Source organism: Callospermophilus lateralis, unplaced genomic scaffold (assembly GCF_048772815.1).
Source record: "Callospermophilus lateralis isolate mCalLat2 unplaced genomic scaffold, mCalLat2.hap1 Scaffold_43, whole genome shotgun sequence".
Lineage (NCBI taxonomy): Eukaryota > Metazoa > Chordata > Mammalia > Rodentia > Sciuridae > Callospermophilus > Callospermophilus lateralis.
In genome coordinates this window covers 2,690,648-2,710,389 of record NW_027514380.1, presented here as the reverse complement: position 1 = coordinate 2,710,389, position 19,742 = coordinate 2,690,648, and the positions used below count along the sequence as shown (strand labels likewise).

At 39.7% G+C, this 19,742-nt stretch overlaps 1 protein-coding gene across 1 annotated transcript in view; it reads left to right on the top strand.

The window, feature by feature from the left end:
• The first annotated feature begins 9,243 nt into the window (after positions 1-9,243).
• The window catches only part of LOC143389051 (A disintegrin and metalloproteinase with thrombospondin motifs 5-like), a 34,573-nt gene continuing 24,074 nt past the window's right edge, over positions 9,244-19,742 (top strand). Inside the window, exons 1-3 of the mRNA XM_076842380.1 lie at positions 9,244-9,345; positions 10,099-10,217; positions 10,565-11,252. Coding sequence (XP_076698495.1) covers positions 9,244-9,345; positions 10,099-10,217; positions 10,565-11,252 — 909 coding nt within the window. The remainder of the gene's footprint in view (positions 9,346-10,098; positions 10,218-10,564; positions 11,253-19,742) is intronic.

Below are 19,742 nucleotides of genomic sequence, written 5' to 3'. Positions count from 1 at the left end.
TGGCTCAGTACTTGAACTCTTCTGGGTGTAATCCCTATTACATTTTTTGAAAAGAAAAAAAAAGAAAGAAAAACAAAAAAAGAAAGAAAGGAATTCACAAAAATCTAAAACTATAACCCTCATTTCACTAGTTTCTTATTTTGAAGAACATAATTATGTTTATAAAAATGTTATCCATATTAGCATGTAATGGATTTATTTTCATTACGAAATAAGATAAATATATTTTTTCCAGTTCTTATTTGTATTATGGTAAATATCAGTAGATATAATTCATATGGCCAAAGTTTTGGGGATGCCCAATCATTTTTAAAAAGCTTTCCAAGTATTTGAGATTCACTGCTTTCTGATGTATGAAAGTTTATTTTTCCTTGGTCAAGACAAACATGAAGAAAGAGAAAGTATGTTCTCCTACTTTAAAGCTATGTTAAGAAAACATTGAGAGCCCACATATTTTAATAAAACACCTTAGCACAAAGTACCTGTGGACATTTTTGTAGGAAAAAATAGAAGAGTTGGCTATGGCATCTGCTCTTTTTAATGGAATGTCAATAAACATCCAGGGAGTTCTTCTTCAAGTGCCTTACTGTTGGGAAATGACAGAACAAGAAAACAAGTGAGTCTTAATCCCAAAATATGCTACCCTGCCACAAAAGTAGATGAGTCAGTTTATCCTTGGCTTCCTTAAAGCCTCATGTTTTCTCACCCATCTCATGGAGAATATTTGGGACTGTATTTTCATCCAGGATAGGCCAGTATTTTCTTTGTTGAACATGCTATTTCTGTTCTATGAGTTTCTTCTACTTAGGAAAATACATGTGAGGCAATGCATGAAAGAATTCATTTGTTAACTTTACATGTGGTAAAAATATCAAATGCTTCTGGAAGCTTCCAGCCAACATTATACCACATGTGCTTAGTTCAACTGCTTCCACCATGCCTTCACCACCTGAGCTTGATAAAAGTATACTGTTGACTATATCATTAAGCTTATTCTAATGGAAACATTCAGACATGGGTTTTTTTTTTTTTTTTGGTTTGTTTTCTATGCCTAGCAATGCATTTCACCATTTTCAACTTTTCCCAAATGTTTACTAGTGTGTAAAGTTTGCATTGGATTGGCCAGTTGAGGTGCTGTTTTCCTCCTTTTCTTATGCCTCTGGTATGGTGAGTCATTACTAAATTCCCTGTTTAAATGGATAAATTTTATTTTCTATCTTAAAGCAGATTATATAATATTGACCAACTTGAAGCCAAGGAAGCAGGTGCTTGTCAAAGGTCTATACAGGCCAGTTCTAGCGCTGGAGGCATGTGCAATGAGGGACATAGTCCTTATTCTCTGTGTAATGACAATCTACCAAGTGCAAGAGGAACACAAAGGTAAGCACACAAATGGCTTTAATACTCTCAGGGACCATAGACACAGGAAGACATGAATAAGAAAGATGTTTTTTTTTGTTTTTTTGTTTTTTTAATAGTTCACCCAGAGAACAGAGGTAATGTCTATTAGAATAGACAGTCTTCTAAACTGTTTTGAACTTTCCACTTTTTAACATCAGGCTTTTCTCTAAACTTGGGACCTGATATGTCTCAAATGTATTTATTCTTCACAGCCTTAATGATTCTCCTTCAAAATCTTCTATCACAACAAAGTCAGAGATAAACTCCTTGAAGCAAAATTTAAACAGACATGAAAGAGTTAAAACAAAATCCTCAACTACTGTAATGGGTATTTAAGAATAATAATGAATTTATTGTTCATTTTCTTTGTACACAATATTTCACACAGATACACACACACACATACACACATCTTCATTAGAATCAGTGAAGTCTGTACAACTGTTGTCACTCTTTTGCACATGAGTAAATAAGTAGACAAAGTGTCTAATAGTTTCCCTGGTATCATAGACAGTGATAGGCTGGGATTTTGGCATTGCTGTTTTTGAGGATGTGCTAAAGTGCACAGAAAGTTAGTCCACAGTAAATGTTCTCATAGTTTGATAGAATAATTTTTGTTATCATGCTCAGTCTAGTAGCTTGCTCTAACTACTAAGAGCCACAGTGATCAGTACTCTTCCATACTGTAGGGTCAGGCACAGATGAAGCAGGTGAGCCAAGTATCTCTTAAGAGTTCTCATTGGAGGAGGATTTGCTTAAGTTCCAGGATTTCACAGGCATTGCAATATTTCATAAGATAAATCAGACAGAATAATGGAAATATGGAAATACAATTAAATATCAGTTTTGATTAATCATAAAAGTGACAATTCTGCAATTAGTATATCAGCCTAAATAAGAGATGTTGACAATTCTGATACAGACCAACATGGATCTGCATAGGTGAGTGACAGAAGAGAATAGAAACTTCAATAATAGAGTAAGTTAATTACTTGGCATTGTAATTTTTAGGAATAATGTCAGATAAATTTGCTAACATCAGACCAATAAACATAGACTATCTTAGCTCAATATATTTTATTGAGTATTCTTTGGTGAATTCTTTGAATCAAAAGTATTTAAATTGTCTACCATATGCAAGGTACTAGACTAAGGGAAACATAACATGGCAAGCAAAAATGGGGTGTTAATCCAGATTCTTTCTGGTTTAGGTGACAGCACCCCTAATTATAGTGGCATAAACAAAAGGAAATATTTTGTTGATATGGCTGGATTCAATGATTCTAATGATTTATTGCTCATTATTTTATCCTACTTTTTCTCTGTCTTCACCCACTCTCACTTTTGGTTGGCTTCTTTCTGAGTCTCTTTCTCTTTGGTGACATCTCTAGGATAAAAGCGTAATCAGCAGAGACTAAAGTAGATGCTTTTTGCTCTTCCTTCTTGACTCCCAGCTGCTCTATATTCCCCAGCTTCCTGCCCACAGTCTTATATCTGGGTGGGTCCATATGGCTTTTTCTGCCATATGGACTATATTTCATATGCTGCTTCCAAGTATGCTGCTTCCAAGAAAAAGCAAATAAGGAAGGATGTGCCTTTACTTCCTTTCTCTTTTCTTTCTTATGTTAGTATTATTAAGGGCAACAGGTTAAGAATGGGACAGGATTGCAGGATAGAATAAGGTTGGTTCCCAAATAACTGCACAGAGCAGCACTGTACCAGCCATCAACCCATAATGGACTATGCCACGAGCAAAGAATGCACTCTGTGTGAAGCCATTGAGAATTTAAGAGTGTTTGTTACAGCATTCAGCTTTCCTTTTAAATGTGTAGTCCTTAGATTCCCTGATGACAAGGTTCGGGGGGGGAATGCATTTAGCTAATGGTTTGAGCAAGTGTTCCAAGTAAGACTGCAATGGGCAGAGTTCTTTGCAGAACCAGCTGCTCTGGCCAGGTGTAAGGAGCACTCTTGGTTGCCAAGTTTGATGTCCAGTGTCCAGATCTATGGGGAAAAAAATAGCTTTGTTCAAACACATGGACTGAATTTCCCTGAACAAATATATTTTTATATTAGAAAAACAATGGTAAAGAAAGGGGATAAGTAAATATCAGTAAACACCCACATACATAATTTTTTAAAAATAATTTATCTGTGTTTTTCTTACTTAACATGTCAATTCATGCCTCTCATTTACCAGATACTGAGCTGAGAACTGGAGATAGAGTGGAAAGAAGACCTTCAGGGTTCCTGTTTTGATAGAGCATGCATTCTGATGAAGAAGACAGACACAGAGAGGGAGAGGGGATCCAGGGAGAAATGGAAAGAATATGGAAAGAAGGATGGGGAGGCCAAAACCGATTCTGAGATATTGAGTTATTTTTATGCAAAAAAAGTTTGTTGTCCAGTAGGACAATTCTATCAACAATCTAAAGCTAAAACTAGATTTAGGGGAAAAATATCATTGTCTCCAGATATAATTTTGCATTTTCCAGAGGGTGAACTGACTGGGCTGGAAGCTTTTAGCAGAGACTCTAATGAGTTAGCTTGTCCTTTAATCATATTTTTTTAGGTTATTTATGGATTCCCTGAATATTTTACAGATTTAGTAGTGAAGTACAAATGAGAGGCTTTCTTTATATCATACTGGAAGTTTTCTTCTGTCAATACCTCCATTACACTTAGGTTCAACATACAACATTTTTCTTATTTAATTTTCTAAAAGAAAGTCATTGAGTAAACTAATGGATAAAATAATTACCTATTTAACTAATGCTTGCTGTCAGACAAGTGTGAGTCTGAGCTGCAGAAAAAAAAAACAGGTTAGAAATTGTATAGTTAATTGTAAATATGTCTTTAGTAATTTACAGTTAATTCCATAAAGTCACAAGTCAGAAGAATTCTTTTAGGTTCAACAGTCACTGAAATGTTTGAACTCAAACTGACATGGGCCATTAAGGGTCTGGTGACCTTCGTGGTCAAATCTGGTAGGGACTGTCTTTAGAGGATAGTTTTGAACATGGGCCACAGTCTCACACAACACAGCACCACAGTCGTATCCTTTCCTACTCATCTCCATCTAGAAAGAATGTGATGACCCCGTTTGGCACCAACAGAGACAGGAAAGGATTTTTTGATGAACTGATGCAGAGTTCTATGATGAGAAGGAAAGGAACAAAAGCTGACTCTGGGAAGAGCTACACAGGATTCTATGAGCAAAGATGAGTTTCCTGAACTGTAAATCAATAAAGCCTGTTTCCGCTTCTCATTTGATGCCTCAAGCTCATCTGTTCCCATTTTCAAAGGGCAGCAATGACAGTTTTGGGTCTCTGTGGGGCTTCAGCTGGAGTGAAAGGGATGCTACCAACAGGTACAGGTCCTGCCAACTGGGTGGTGGTTGGGGGCAGGATGGGTGGTGGACCCCTATAAGGGAGTCCCTTCCTAGGACTCAGATCAAACTTTCCTTCAGTCAGTAAATCAGAGCATCACTTTCTGTTACCAAAATGATAAACAGTTGGGAAGCCAGGATGTGGAAGAAATGGCATCTCTTAGGTAAAAAGAACGTGAATCAAAACTGCAATGTCTTTGCCTGAATTGTAACCTAGATAACTGCTTTTCCACCTGCCAGTACCCTACTAGGAAAGGTGTGTTAGAGAGGTATGTGATATCCATTGACAGTTATGAGTAAATGAGGCTCTACCTGCCATCTAAGCACCTTGCAGAACCCTCCACATCGTGGGGAGGGGGGAAACACATTGATCAGGCAGCTGGTATCTCCATTTCCTTATATTCAGCTTTGTTTCACACATTAGCTCCATATCAGAATAAAGCAAGTGCATTAAAATGGAAATATTGAGTAATTTCAACGAAGACTGTGATATTTCCGAAGCTTGAACAAAGTGATATTAAGACACAAACTTAGCCTAAAAAAGGTGTGATTGTAGGACTCAGGAACAACAAATATTACTACAATTATAATCACAACTACAACTACTACTCATTAAGTTATTTGAAATCTGTGCTTGAAATTTGCCATCATGAAGGAAAAATAAAAAACCTCAAATGTTTCAAATTACTCTTGTGTGGGAATTCCCGATTTTCCATGTGTTTCCAGTAAGATTTGATTTCAAGATAATTTCTGGAAAATATAGAAAAAAAAAGAATTTGGGTAACTCATAAAAGCAAGTTATATGTGCATAATTGTGTGAGAAAAGCTAAAACAACATTTCACAGCTGGTCAGCATAAAAAATGACTTGTCGGTTTTACTTTACAGATAACACCTGTATGTTTTAAATAATACATATGCACATTATTCATTTGAAGACTTTTTATAGTATAAAGTTTCTGTGTATAGGAAATATAATGATCTAGCTTTTATAAGAATTTATTTTTATGATATTAAATAAAACTGATTCCAAAGCATATATTATCCATCATGATAGATAGATAGTCAAAATTTGTCCTATTCAGATAGCAGAGAAAATGATTTTGAATTTTATCAGGCATGCAGGAAACTTCTTTGTGTTGGGGGGAACCTTGACACTGCAGATCTCAAGAAAGTTTTCTTTGCAAGGGAGAGGGAACAACTGGTCTAATCCCTTTTTCTGGTGTCTAAGCTTTGATCAAAACTTCATATTCATACATCAATGCAGCCTAGAGGGAACCCTAAGTTAGGGTGGGTGCTTGGGCATGACTATACATGCTAATATGTGTTGTGTGTGCTAATGTGTGTGAGATTGTGTGTGTGCACTGGTGCATTAAGATGAATGTTCTGCCACTGTGGAGTAAAGGAAGGTTTGGGAAAAGGAGGGAAGGATTGTAGAGGAGCAGTTTCACCCTCTAAAATCTTGGGACTAAGTGGTAAATATACTCTTTCCCCTGCACCAAAATGTAACCTTTGGTTTTGAAGCAAAGTCTTCTGAGAACTAGAATTTGCAAAGCAAAGAGACACAATGGGGAAAGTTTCACCTAGAGTCTTCAAAGCATGCATAAATGGCCAGGAGCAATAGTGAAGTCTTTCCACTTCATGCTAACCATGCATCCTGCTACCAAGGGAGAGGACCCCAAGAGGACTCTCAGTGCAGTAAGGAATGGGTAGGAGTCTTGATGTAAGAAAGGAAAACAGAGTTGGGAATTGTGATTCTTCTGCAGGGGAGGTAAGGTGCAGGTGTTTGGCTGGCAGGGAATATTTTACTGTCAGATATTTCCTCACTCTTACCATTAAATCCATAGTTTGAGGTAGGGATGAGGAAATGACACTTTAGCAAATTGAAATTTGAGAAAATACCACATTCAAGAACATAGAAATCCTATGAAGCGATACTGAAAATACAGAGCTCAGAGCTCCTGCAAGTGGTTGTTGTTGTTGTTGCATCTTATCCCCTCTATATTTGTGTTTTCCTGTTTGGATACCAAGAATCTGTTGATCCATTTGGCTCCATCTCTAAACTGTGATTGCCTTACAACAATCATTTTGGCTTATTCATCTTCACAAGACCCTGGAAAGCCTCACAAAGCCCCTTGCCCCTTGTTAGACTGGATAGTTTTTAAAAGGTGGGATAGATTAAGCAACAAACTAGAGTTAGAGGATTTAATCTTCCTAAAATTTGGCTACAGATTAGTCGCTTTGACCTCTAGGTCTCAGTTTCTTCCTGGTAAATGAAAGTTGCCTTAGAGGATCTCTATGATGATTTCCAACTTAATATCATGATGGAATAGAAAGCCTTTTTCTCCTTTTAGTAAATGTAAAAGTTATGTATCAGTTGAATTTGTGATTATATCTATATATGCAGTGAAGATTTCTCCTTAAATATGCACAAATAAAGCTGTTATTTAGGATAAGATAATGAAGTAGAAATCAGCCCACCTAAACATGATCGCCAGTATATTGTCTTCCTATGATTAAACACTTCAACTACTTTCATCCAGTGCAGATTACGTCCTTAAACTAACATTATTTTTCTAGAACATAGCTGCTCATTCTAATCCACTAAAGTAATTTTTTCACATATCACCAAATGAACTTTCTAAAGTGTTAAAGTAACTTATACAGGGGGGAAAAAACTTACTTCCAAGAAGAATTGTTCTGTATGAGTAGGAATTTATTCATTCTATTCAAAAGCTCTGTTAGTTTTTTTCCTTGTGATATGTGGTTCTAATAAATATTCAGCACTTGATATTGATATTTGGAATTTTGTTTCTAAGTGTTCTTCAATGTACTCATAAATGACTGGATAATCTATCTGAATATAAATGTCGTTTTTAAAAAAATTAAGGCATAAAATTTGTGTGAGAAGCTCAGCACCTTCAAAAGAGACAAGCTTTAATAAGAAGAAAATTCAGTTGGAATTTCCTTAAATTCTAAATAATAAATATTTTGTGGATGAAAAGAATTATAATTAATACATCTGAACCACTGTCATCTTGAAATACCTATCAAAATGATCCACTGAGATTAACAATGATGAAATGAATCGAGGTTGCTTTATAAATGGTGTTTAATGCCAAATGCTGGATTATTTCACTAAAACTGGATAAGAAAATTAAATTTGCTATTTGTAGGCACAATGTACTGATCACTGGAGTAAAAGTCCTGAGCTTAGTGCTGAAGGCAATTGGTAGAAAATTGGAGATTGCTGGAACCTAGATTCTCTTCCTTTATATTCTGACTTATCAGCCTGGTAGTATGGGCCTTGGACAACTGACCACTGAGAGACTGAGGGGGTTGGAAATCCACAGGCCTTCAATAAGAGCAACTTCCTTGCAGGTTCTGATGAATTTCAGAATCCATCAGCAGCTACTGAATATTCCTGGGACTTGGAAGTTCACTTAATTTATGAGTGAGGATCAGATGTCAGGACACATTTTATTTGCCTCCCAGATGATTACAGATGGTGTTCCAGTCGGAGGGAACATCATTACTGGACATTTCCAGAAGTCCTCCAGAGGTTTATTGGTACTTTGAGGATAAACCTCCAGCTAGTCCTGGACTTTCATGGTTCCCTCCCTAAGAAGCGATCATCAGCTTGGGGGCCACTGAGGTATCTCAGCTACCCTTGTCACCCTCAGAGTTTAAAAAAATGCAAATGTGCTAATTATACCAGATTCATTTTTTACTGATGTGGTCATGGATTAGTCTGAAGAACATTGGTAGGGGAGGTGCTCCTGCTGCTACAGTAGGTCTTCTAGTCATTATGTCAGAAAGCCCTAGGACTTTCCTTCTACCTTTTTAGAATTGATAATTAGAGGAAACAAAGAGGACAGAGAAAAAGGCCAACAGTGTGTAAATGCCACCCGCGTACTAATAAGCACCAATCCGCCTTCTCTACGAAGTATTCTTTTTTCTCCTAAAAGGAATTTCTGAAAAGACTAGTAGTCTAAGGCCTATGACAATGACTGTTTATTTTCTGTGATTGAACATATGGACATTTATCATTTTAATTATCTTTTAAGCAGGAATAAAAAGAGAAAGTGAGAATACAAAATTTACAAATCTTGGTGGGGGGGGAGGGGATTGAGGAGAATTCATTTCAGTAGCTACCTATTTCCCTCCTTGCCTTTCTAAAGCAACAGCGTTCCAGTGGCTGGGATTAAGTGACAGATTGTGGGCACTGACTAGAGGCGCGTTGGAGAAAGCGGGGAGCCCATCCTTCGCACACAAAGCCGCGGAGTTCCCATGCTGCAGGCAGCTCTGCCCTAGGGCACCGTCGCGCTCCAAGCTCAGGGACCCGCAAGGAAGCGCCGGCGACTGCTCTCGGCAACCCTGACTAGCTGCTGGTGGCTGGGAGAAGTTAGTCATCCCGCGGGGGAACCGAGCTAGCGTCGGAGCTCGAATAGGCTAGGGAATGAGGAGGCAGGAAACCCAGTACCCCCAGACCGCTGGAAGGAAGCGAAGGAGTGAGGGGGCGGGGGTCGCTTGGGAAGCTGAGAGCCCTGGCTGGTGGATGGTGAGGTACCATCTGCAAAGCCTGAGCGCACTGGCCTGCAAAGGGGAAAAATTGCGGCAGAAACTTCCTACCCAAAGCAAGAAAGGCAAGCGAGAAAGGCAGGGAGAGACTTGAAGTGTCTCAATAACTTTAAAAACACCCCAAAACATCCCTCCAGAAGATGAGGTAAGCCGAGGCTAACCCACCCCTCTTGGTTGTGAAATACCAGAACGACCCGGAGTCGCTGTGACTTTAAATGAGACCAAGTAAATTTTATGTTTTTCTTCCCAAATACCCCCACCCCCCACCCCGCCCGCCCTTGCTCCCTCCTTTGTCCCTCCTTCCTCTCCTTCAGGTCCCGGTCCCTTCCTCCTTCTCCTCTCCCTTTCCTCGATCACCCTCCCCCGCCCTTGCTCTTTCCCTCCCCCATCTGATTAGGCGCAGACGGGGAAGGGTGGGAGTGGTGGGGGAAGCTCTCCCTTTAAGAGGCAGCGTGCAGTGACGAATTGTTGAAATTGCCATTGCAGGATGGCATGCCGCTATAAATTCATTGTTCCACCTCCTCGCATCTTCACAGCGCTCGCGCTGCTCTCCGAGCTCTCTACAGCCGACTGGGGATGACTACGGGCAGGAAGACACCGCATCCAAAGGGACTCGGACGCGCTGCTTCACCGGCTCTCCTCAGTCTCCCCCCCCCCCCCCCCCCCCCGCGCATTTTTGTTTTGATTTTTATGGCTTTTTTCCGTCTCTTTCTTCCCTTCCTCCCGGTTTCAGCAGAGCCGGGGAAACCCACAAAATCAGAAAGGAAGTGGCCCCGAAGCTTGGAAACTCCGCAGCCAGCAGGTCCGGAGCAGCCAGGGGGCGGGAGGGGGTGCGCACCAGTTGCCCGCCTGGTGTGCGATACCTTTTTTACTTTTCTTGGTGCAATGACCTTGTCTACATTTGGGTTTTCCTCCCTTCCCCGTATTGGCTGAATCTTCACTACCTATCTTTTTTATTTTATTTTATTTTTTTCCCCTTTCTTATTCTTTACTCCCCTCTTTCCGGAGCACAAATCCAATCATTTTCCAAACCAACAAAGAAAAGTTAGCACGCTGTCACCGCGGCCTGGACAGGCTGTCACTGCTTCTGGTCCCCCTCCCTCCGACACTTGACTCAACCTTGCAAGCAAGTGTGTGTGTGTGTGTCCCCATCCCCCCGCCCCGGTAACTTCCCTGGCGAATAACAAATACCCATAAAGTCCTCGCTCCCTGGCTGTTTTTGACCTGTGTGAGGGTCTTGACGGCTTCTTCGCGGTCAAGCACGCGAGCTACACCTTAAAGCCTCTACTGCGGGGGCCATGGCCTGAGGGAGAAACCGGGCGACTGTACGGGGATGGGTCAGCACGGGTCCTACACGTCTACACCCGTGAAGGTTTCAGCTTCGAAGCCCTGCCGCCACGCGCCAGCTGTGAGACCCCCGCGTCCCGGCCGGGCGTCCACCAGCTCCTCCAGCTTCATAGTAGTCCAGACCGACATACTGCGCTGGCCTCGAAGCTCAGGGACCAGTCCGCTCTTTTGCCTGTGGGGAACCCAGGACCTCAGACCTGGTGGCGGCGTAGGCGCCGCTCCATCTCCCGGGCCCGCCAGGTGGAGCTGCTCCTGGTAGCGGATGCGTCTATGGCGTGGATGTATGGCCGGGGCCTGCAGCATTACCTGCTGACCCTGGCCTCAATTGCCAACAGACTGTACAGCCATGCTAGCATCGAGAACCACATCCGCCTGGTCGTGGTGAAGGTGGTGGTGCTGGGAGACAAGGACAAGAGCTTGGAAGTGAGCAAGAACGCAGCCACCACACTCAAGAACTTTTGCAAATGGCAGCACCAGCACAACCAGCGGGAAGATGACCACGAGGAGCACTATGATGTGGCCATCCTGTTCACCAGGGAGGTAGGTCCAGCTGGGGTGGGTGCACCAGGCACTGAGATAAGGAGATAGGTGGAAGGGACAGTCTTGCTGATGGCTTTGTTCTCCTACAAACCATCTGCCACTGCGGACTTGCTTAACTGCATCTTGCAGAAAACCCAGGCTGCGAGCTATGCTCCTGTGTTCAGATTAGCCTCCGCAGCAATTCTTGCCTAGTGACTAGACCTGCTTAGGCAATCAATAATGCTCTGTGTCATCCAGTCTGAGATATGTTAATACAGGGCCACAAACATGGTAAAGAGAACTAGAATGTTTGAGAAACTGTACATAGTTAAATGGGAAAGGGGGAAAGCAAGATTTCTTTTGGAATCATCAATCTTTTGCTTTCCAGTGAAAGCAAACAAATAACTTTGTCTAACCTAATGGAAAGGGCTTGTTAGTTCATCCAGATAGTTCATCTGATGCTATTCCTTTGCAAATTTCCCTTCCTAGTTGAGCTCCTTCTGCAACATAAGCGAAGGAAAGATTTTCCTAAGGACCCCCTTTCCAATCTGGCTTCCTATTGGAGTCCTTGCAGGTCTACCTTACTGTCTTAGTTCCTGGGAAGGAAAGAATGTGGGAGGGCCAAGAGGACACAGAAGCCCAATCAGCTGACAGGACAAACTTGTGAGGTTGCTTAACAAGTTCTTTGCTTAGTAGACCAGTAAATCACAAGCACAGTCCTGGCCAACTCAGCGGCCAAGGAAGGGTCACATCCAATTTTCAAGTTTGGATATTGGAAGAATGTTTCTGAAGCTCCAGTGCAAAAGATCTAGGCAAAGAGTCAAGGCCTGGGGAAAGAGTATTTTCCCAGGATTTCACCCATTTTAAGGATGACTTTACAGGAAAGAAATGGATCTTTATAAGCCCAGAGGCTGTAGGAGGAACACAATATCTGTTTACATGGTTTTAGACCACCACCTTGGAATGACATTAACAGAAAGTCTGGATTGGATTGGGGTCTGGGTTGCTCATAGTTTTGAGCCTCAGTTTTCACAGTTCTGTTTTGATTGGCAGCTTTCTGGATTCTCAAATAACTGGTAATAATCGACCTTTAAAGTTCATTCTTGAAGTGTTTGAGACTCACCCAGAATAAATGAAGAATTACAAACTTTGAAGTATTATCTAAAATCACTAAATGGAATAAACAAAGGATAAGAAATTAAATGATGCAGGAGGCTTCAGAATCATGCCTTCACTACCCAATTCTTCTATTTTTACTATTTGGAGTGGTACATGTGGTTCATGGGTGGACATAATGTAAACCACATGTAAACAAAGACACTGAAGGGCAGCACTTTAGAGAGAACCAGGCAGAGCACCCGTGTGGTGCACAATGGAAAATCTTCCTCCTCATTAAGTGATATTCTGGAATCCATCCTTTAATTCCTGTGCACAACATTGGTCTTTGAAACGGTAGAACATTCATTTTGTAGCCGGCCCTATGAAGTTCTCCTGTAAAACTATCTCTTTCTCATTTAGTTTCCAAGTCCCCCTCCCACCCTTTTTTTTTTTCATAAGTAACTTTCCATGTCTGGGTTTCCTTGCTTTGCTACATCACAAGAGACTGCCAAGCAGGAAGCTTGGCTAGTTTATGGAAGGAGGCTCCCTAAAGAAATAGGAAAAAAAATCTTTTGTAGGCATACTGCTCTGAAGAGTAGATTATTTTAATAATTCATCTTTACTACTAATGTATATTCTAGAATTCTAATATAAGTCAAAATTGATAGAAGGCCCATCCCTCTGACCCATAATTTTCTTAATGTTTCCCAGGGGAAAAACAAACAAACTAGGCAGTGATTGTATATGATGTCTATCTTGCTTTTTCTGGATTTGTTTTTTTGCTTGGATAGTTAATTCTGTGAAACTTATCCAAACCTTTTAAATGGATGAAAGCAAGGAAGAAATAAATTGACTAGCTATCTTAATTTTAAAAAGTACTGTAATAACATACTGTTTTCAAACTGCTTCACACATGAGAAGTATTTGACATGGGTCCTCCCTTGCCTCCTTTCGAGGCAGAAGCATACTTTAAGGAAAGAAAATCTCACTGAGTTTCCTGTTGGCCTTCTAGTCTACACATTGGAATTCACAAAACAGTAGTTTGAAAAGTCAAGTTACAACAGGTATTATGAATATATGCAGCTAATTTTAAAAGAGTATTATTAGATGGCTGAGACAAGTATTTCAAGACCTCTATGCAGTATTCACTTGTGAATATTCCAAATGTAGAGTTGATTTTTGCCTCATTCTTCAGAAAGTAAAAAACAGAAAAGGCTGGAAGAGAGATGATCTTGCTTAATCTATCTCATGGAAATAAGATATCTTAAGGCCTTAAGAAAATCTTTCTCCCCTATTTCTATTGCAATGAGAAATACACAGAGTTGGCTGCCGGCTTCTACTTTTACAACTCTGTTTTGAATGTAAGAAGTGTGTTGCTTAGCAGCCAGACGCCAAGCCATCAAATCCGTGTTTTGATGGGCTCTGAGTCCAGCTCAAATTTTGTCTCCAGATGTCTTCTTCTAAATTACTTGTTTTTCAGGCATGAAGCAAATGTTTTAGTATATGTTTTCCACTGTATTTACTAGCCGAGGCCACCTTGAACGAACGTTGTATCTGGAAGTCAGCAGAATAGTGTCCATAATTTATCTATCAAACTAATACATTTGCTGTCATATCTATACTCCAGCATTTCAGTACTGCTATAATTAGAGAAACTTAGCACCCGCCAATTTTCTGGCACAGAAGCCATTTTCATTGTGGAATGGCACTTATGCTGGATTTCACATTACTTCTGCAGTGGAACAGTTGAAATCCAACCTCCCCAGTCTTTATTTTTGCAAGAATCTTTTCTTGTTCCTAACTTCCTCAAAGTAATTTATTTAAATTAAAGTCTCAAACCCATTTTGTAGACAATCCACTCTTTTCTAGAAACAAAAGTCTCTCCAATTGATGACAAAATTGGCGGTTGTTTAAAATCCCACTGACGCTTGTGTACCACCAGTGAAACCTCTACCCTGCCATGATTGAAAATATGGGATTGAAACTAAACCAGCTAAGAGACGTGCCATATAAAAAGTTCATTCACTGTCATTAATTATCAGTGTGCACTTTAATACGCTATTGTCTCCCGGCTCAAAACTATCTTCTCCTATTCTGCTTTAGCTTAGGATGCTGGAACTGGAATTTAGACACATTTCTCCTTTACCACTTCTCAGGTTCTGACAATAGGGGGTGCTAAAGAGAGATCAGAATCTTGAAAGAGTGAGAGGGATGTTTTTTCTCTTATTGTCCTGCTGATAGACCATCTGACTCAGTGTCTTATTTGAATTCAAGTCCATTTAAAGAAAATAAAGGAGTCCTTATCAATAAATCATAGCTTATAGTCAATCTTAACTAATAAAAGGCTAAATAACACTGAAATGGGCAGACTAGTAGCAGATTAAGCAGCTTTAATTAGTATTATTAATATATGACAAATATTGTGAAAAGTCTAAAATCTATTAGAGACAAGATCTCACAACACACAGGAGATATTGCCTTTCTGTGTTTCTTACTTTGGCATGTGCCTGTGTGTACTTTCCACATGTAACACACTCACTAGGCAGTGTGGTAGATGCAGGATGGAAAACACCTGGTCCCTGCCTCCTGGGCTTATCACTAGCTGATAGGATATGCAGGCATGTGCATAAATTGGTCCAGTGTTAGGAAAACTGATAAATGCAGTACGAAGATAAATGCAAAGTCTATGAGAGAAAAAGTGAGAGCACTGTGAATTCTGCCTGTGGGTTTTATGCAGGTCTTATTGTACATGTAGAATTGAATTCATTTTCAAAAGATGGATAAACTTGACTTAGATTCAACCACTGTGATCAAGCCCTTTATTGGTACTACCTAGGGGTGTAAGCCACATGATCATTAATCTTTCAGCAATCTATAACCACTGTGTCATTCTTTTAGTTTGACAGATAAAGGACACTCATGTATAGAGAAACAGATAATCTTAGAGCAACAGCTGACAAATGGCAGAGAAAGAAGATAGTGCTCTCTAAACTAAAAATATTATCACTAATTTATTCAAACATTCAATATGTTCCTTCTAGGCAGGGATTCTGAGATTTAAAAAGTGACCACTTTCTTTAGAATCTATTTCAGGAAACAGTGAAGTGGATAATTTTGGTGGAGCATGATGACTTTTATCATAGATGTGGTTGTAGGGCATCGGGGAAATGTTGCCGACCACATTTCAGTTCAGGTTTGAAGAAAAGGTAGGCATTAGCCAGGCTCATAAGGAGGAGTTAGGCATTGGGAACACAGTGGACCTTCATGTTCCATGGCTTAGAAGCATGGTGATAATTCTGCAAAATTCAGGGAGTTATCTGTGATGGGATACAGGATGTGAGGGTGGAAAGGACAACTTGGAGAAGATAGTAAGAACCAGATGACAGATACAGAAGAAATTGTATACTGTTTAATTTCAGTTTGCTTGGGCTACTATAACAAGATGCCATAGGATGGGGGGCTTGAACAACAGAAATATATTCTCTCAGTTTCAGAAGCTAGAAGGTTTAAGACCAAAGTTCTAAGTTCTAGCCAGTTTATTTTTGGGCGAGGCCTCTTTTCCTGGCATGTGCTCAGAAGATATTTTCTCTCTGAGTGCTCTAGGTGCACAGGAGAGTTTGAGAAAGACTGAGTTCTGGTGTCACTTAAAGACACCAATCCTACCTGATCAGGGACCTACCCTTATGACCTCATTTAACCCAATCTACCTTCTTATGGGTCCTATCTCCTGATACAGTGGGGTTAGGATTTAGGAATTCAATTTAGGAATTTAGGGGGACACAATTCACTCCATAGCACCCTGGCAAGTGGTATATATTATAAACTAAATGCAGTGATAACCAATGAAAAGAATATTTGTGGGAAAACAGCAATGATCTGAGATATGTTCTAGAGTGAGCCCTCTAGCCTAAGTAGCAGGACTGGATTCACAGGAAGCTAGGCTGTCTCAGTCATCTAAACTGAAGGAGCTCATGATGGTCTGAACTAAAATAATGACATTAGGAATTGAGGAGCACAGGTTCATTTAAGAAATGTTAAGTAGTTAGATGTGGATAAATGACTCTTTTCTAGCAGCAAGAATATTTTGGTCTAAGGTTTGTGGATCAAAATATTCATGAGATATGCAGGAAATTGTGGACAGGACTGAGAAAGAAGGGTCACTGGAGACAAACAGGAGGGTTGGGTTGCATTGTGCAGGGGTTTGAATGCCAAGCCAAGTTCAGTGTGGAAGAGTGGAGGACTCTCGTTAGATTTGTGCTCTAAGAAGGAAACCCATCACAGTGTAGAATTAGGAAAGTTACTGAGACTCAGGGCCAGTTAAAAGTCTCAGGTTATAGTCTGAGCAGGAAGGAATAATGGGAAGAGTAAGAAATAGAGGGCAGCTGCAGTGACTGCCAGTAGATGTGGCAGGAGAGAGAGACAGAGGTAAGTTAATGACACTATCAGGTTTCTCATCTATCACTTCAGTTTTCTTGTTTTCTGAAATATCCTTTGCAATGAAATTTAAATATTAAGTTGCCCTCCAAAATGACTGAGCTTTACCACACATACCATAGAGATGAAGACCCTGCTGTTTTTTTATTTATTAAATTCTATTTATTTATTTATTAAAATTTTTAAAAAATTAAAAAGTGCCAATGTAAATGTAAAAGATAAGATTAACATCAAGAATAGCATGTACTGATTTAACAATGCCTTGGTAAGCTAAGACCAGGAAATAAAATGTTTGGTTACAGGTGTGAATTTGAGCTTCCCAGTGATCCAACAAGACTTTGGCCACTTGCTGCCTCTGATCTATAATTTCTTCCTCTATAAGTTGGAACATGTAGTTGGACCAAGCCCTAGAGAACACCTTATCCAGTCTCCTTATATTAATGATAAAGGGACTTTGTCTCAAAGTCTGTAGACTATTTACACAATACTTCTTTTGTCTTATTTGTTGTTTTTAAATATACACTAAAGTGGGGTGTATTTTGACATATTATACATACATGGGGTGCAACCCATTACAATTTTGATCTCACTCTTGTGATTGAACATGATATGGAATTACACTGGTCATGTATTCATATATAAATGAATCCTCTTCCCATTTTCCCTCCCTCCCCTTCACTCTCCCCATACTTCTTATTGATAGAGTTAGAGTGAAAAAAGTATCAGCTTTCCATGCACCATCTCTAACAGCTTTGCTTACATTCTTCAGAATGACTCTTCCAAGCATCTAAGTCCTTCAATCTCCAATGTGCTTCTTTCTTTTCCCTTTCTTTCTCCATATTTATCAGAGAACATGTCCTGTCTAGGAACTCTGGATCCAGACAGCCTTTCTAGATTACCCTGTTAGTCCACCCCCAAAATACTGAAATCCAGTCATAGCAAACTTTTCATCCTTCCCCAAACAGAGCCTGCCTTTTACCATCCATGATGTTTCCACGGATCCTTCCTTATTACAATACCTTTCTTCCCAGTCTGCAAAACCTGAAAAGGTGTCTCCAGTCCTTTGGAACCTTTACTGATTCTCTCTAGGAAAATTCATCAATTCTTCTCCTGTACTCCTACAACAGTCTATTCATCTTAGCACAGCCTGCTCCCTGCTTGACATATCTGTTGTGCTCACTGGACTATGAGGTTTCTTAAGGGTCAGGATTAGATCTTATTTGATTTGTTCATTGTAGTATCAGCACTTAGTACAGTAGGTGGAAGATTATAGGCATGCAGTAATTGTTTTATGAATAAATGTACCTGGATTCCTTAGCTTCTTATCCAGCTGAGCTCTGAATATTGGATATCAGCCAGTTGTATCCAAAGGTATGAGTAGAGATAATATAACATGAGTCATGGTAATGATGGGTGTAAAAGTCTCAATTAATATAGTCTGAGTTGAAGGACAAAATAAAACCCTTGTGATTAGGGATTGCTATACAAGTAGCCAAAAAGAGTAAATGATACCTCAAGAATAAGATCCATTTTGAGGGCACAGAAATAAAGAGAAGTTGGATTTGATCTGTGCATACCATATACACGTGTGAAAATACCACACTGAACCCATTCACATTTACAAGTAACACATGTTAATCAAAGAAAATTAAAAAAAAAAAATTGGAACACATACACATTGGTGTGCACGTGTGTGTGTGTAATACTTATGATTAAAATATGTACCATCCTATTAATTCTTGTATCACTAATCACTCCTCAGTACGAGCTATGTGGAGAGAAGTGTAAACAACTCAAGTGTAGATCAACCCTGTTTCCTGCTCTTCACCACCCCTGCCCTTACCAGGAGGTAATATTTACAGAAACAAGTTGCTTTTAATTCCTGTATAAGGTGTTCTTCCTTAACTTGGACTGCTGCCCCTTCAATTGTGGTATCTATCTTTATCAGCATTTTTATTTCCTTAGCTTCTTACTGCAGCAGTTGCATGGAGCATGGGAGACCCCTCTCTCAATCAAGGCAGGAAATCCTTCAACTCCTGTGATTTGTTCCACTTTGGATATTCACACTTGTTTGGCTCATTTTTCCCACCTGGCACTGAGCACTGGGATTTTCCAAGCCATACTATTCTTTGGGTATTGGTCTCCTCAAGGCAGCATTATTTGCTCCCTGCCTTGCTCCCATCCCCACAAACAGGTCTTGGACTTTATTAATACTTCTAAATTCCATAATAAATCACAAGATATGCCACATGCCAAATCTTCTAAGAGGCACACCTGGTGAATGGTCATAATGTCTGTGATCTCCCTGTCAAATTTCTGTTGGTCTTTCAGACCATCTCAGATATATTTTTGAGTTAGACACATGTCTCAGTCTTGTAACCCTGCCAATGCCATACCACAAGACCACAGTTAAATCTCTGCATGCTTTTGCAATACTTCCATTTTGCTAAATCTTCCATTGCGATTTTTCCCAAACAGTGGTGATAATATATTGATCCTATATAAGAAGAGCTGTCTTTAATACAACAAAGATATTCTTTTCCTTCAGATCCACAGTGAATAAAGCAAAAAAATTGTTTGTCAGTACATTTAATTCATTTACCTCTTCCATGATGATCCACATTTCTACAACGACCTCTGACTCCAAATCTAGATTATATAAAAAGATATATAAACACAGATATATGGTATTACTACAGTAGTACTTATACTCCTACTCCGAACTTAAAAAATAAATTGTATAAACAAGAAATAAGGTTTGCATCTGTAAAGTTATAAGCAACCACCAGAAAATAGAAACAAACATGTGTGATATGCTGAATTCTTAATAATTTAATACACAGATTAGTTTTCATACATGTAGATGAACATTGGTTCACAAGGAAACTCAGATGTTCATTGTCAATCTTGAGTGTAAAACAACAAATATATTGCTAAGGCTTGAGTGAAACGGAAAGGTTGCCAGTTTGTAATTGTACC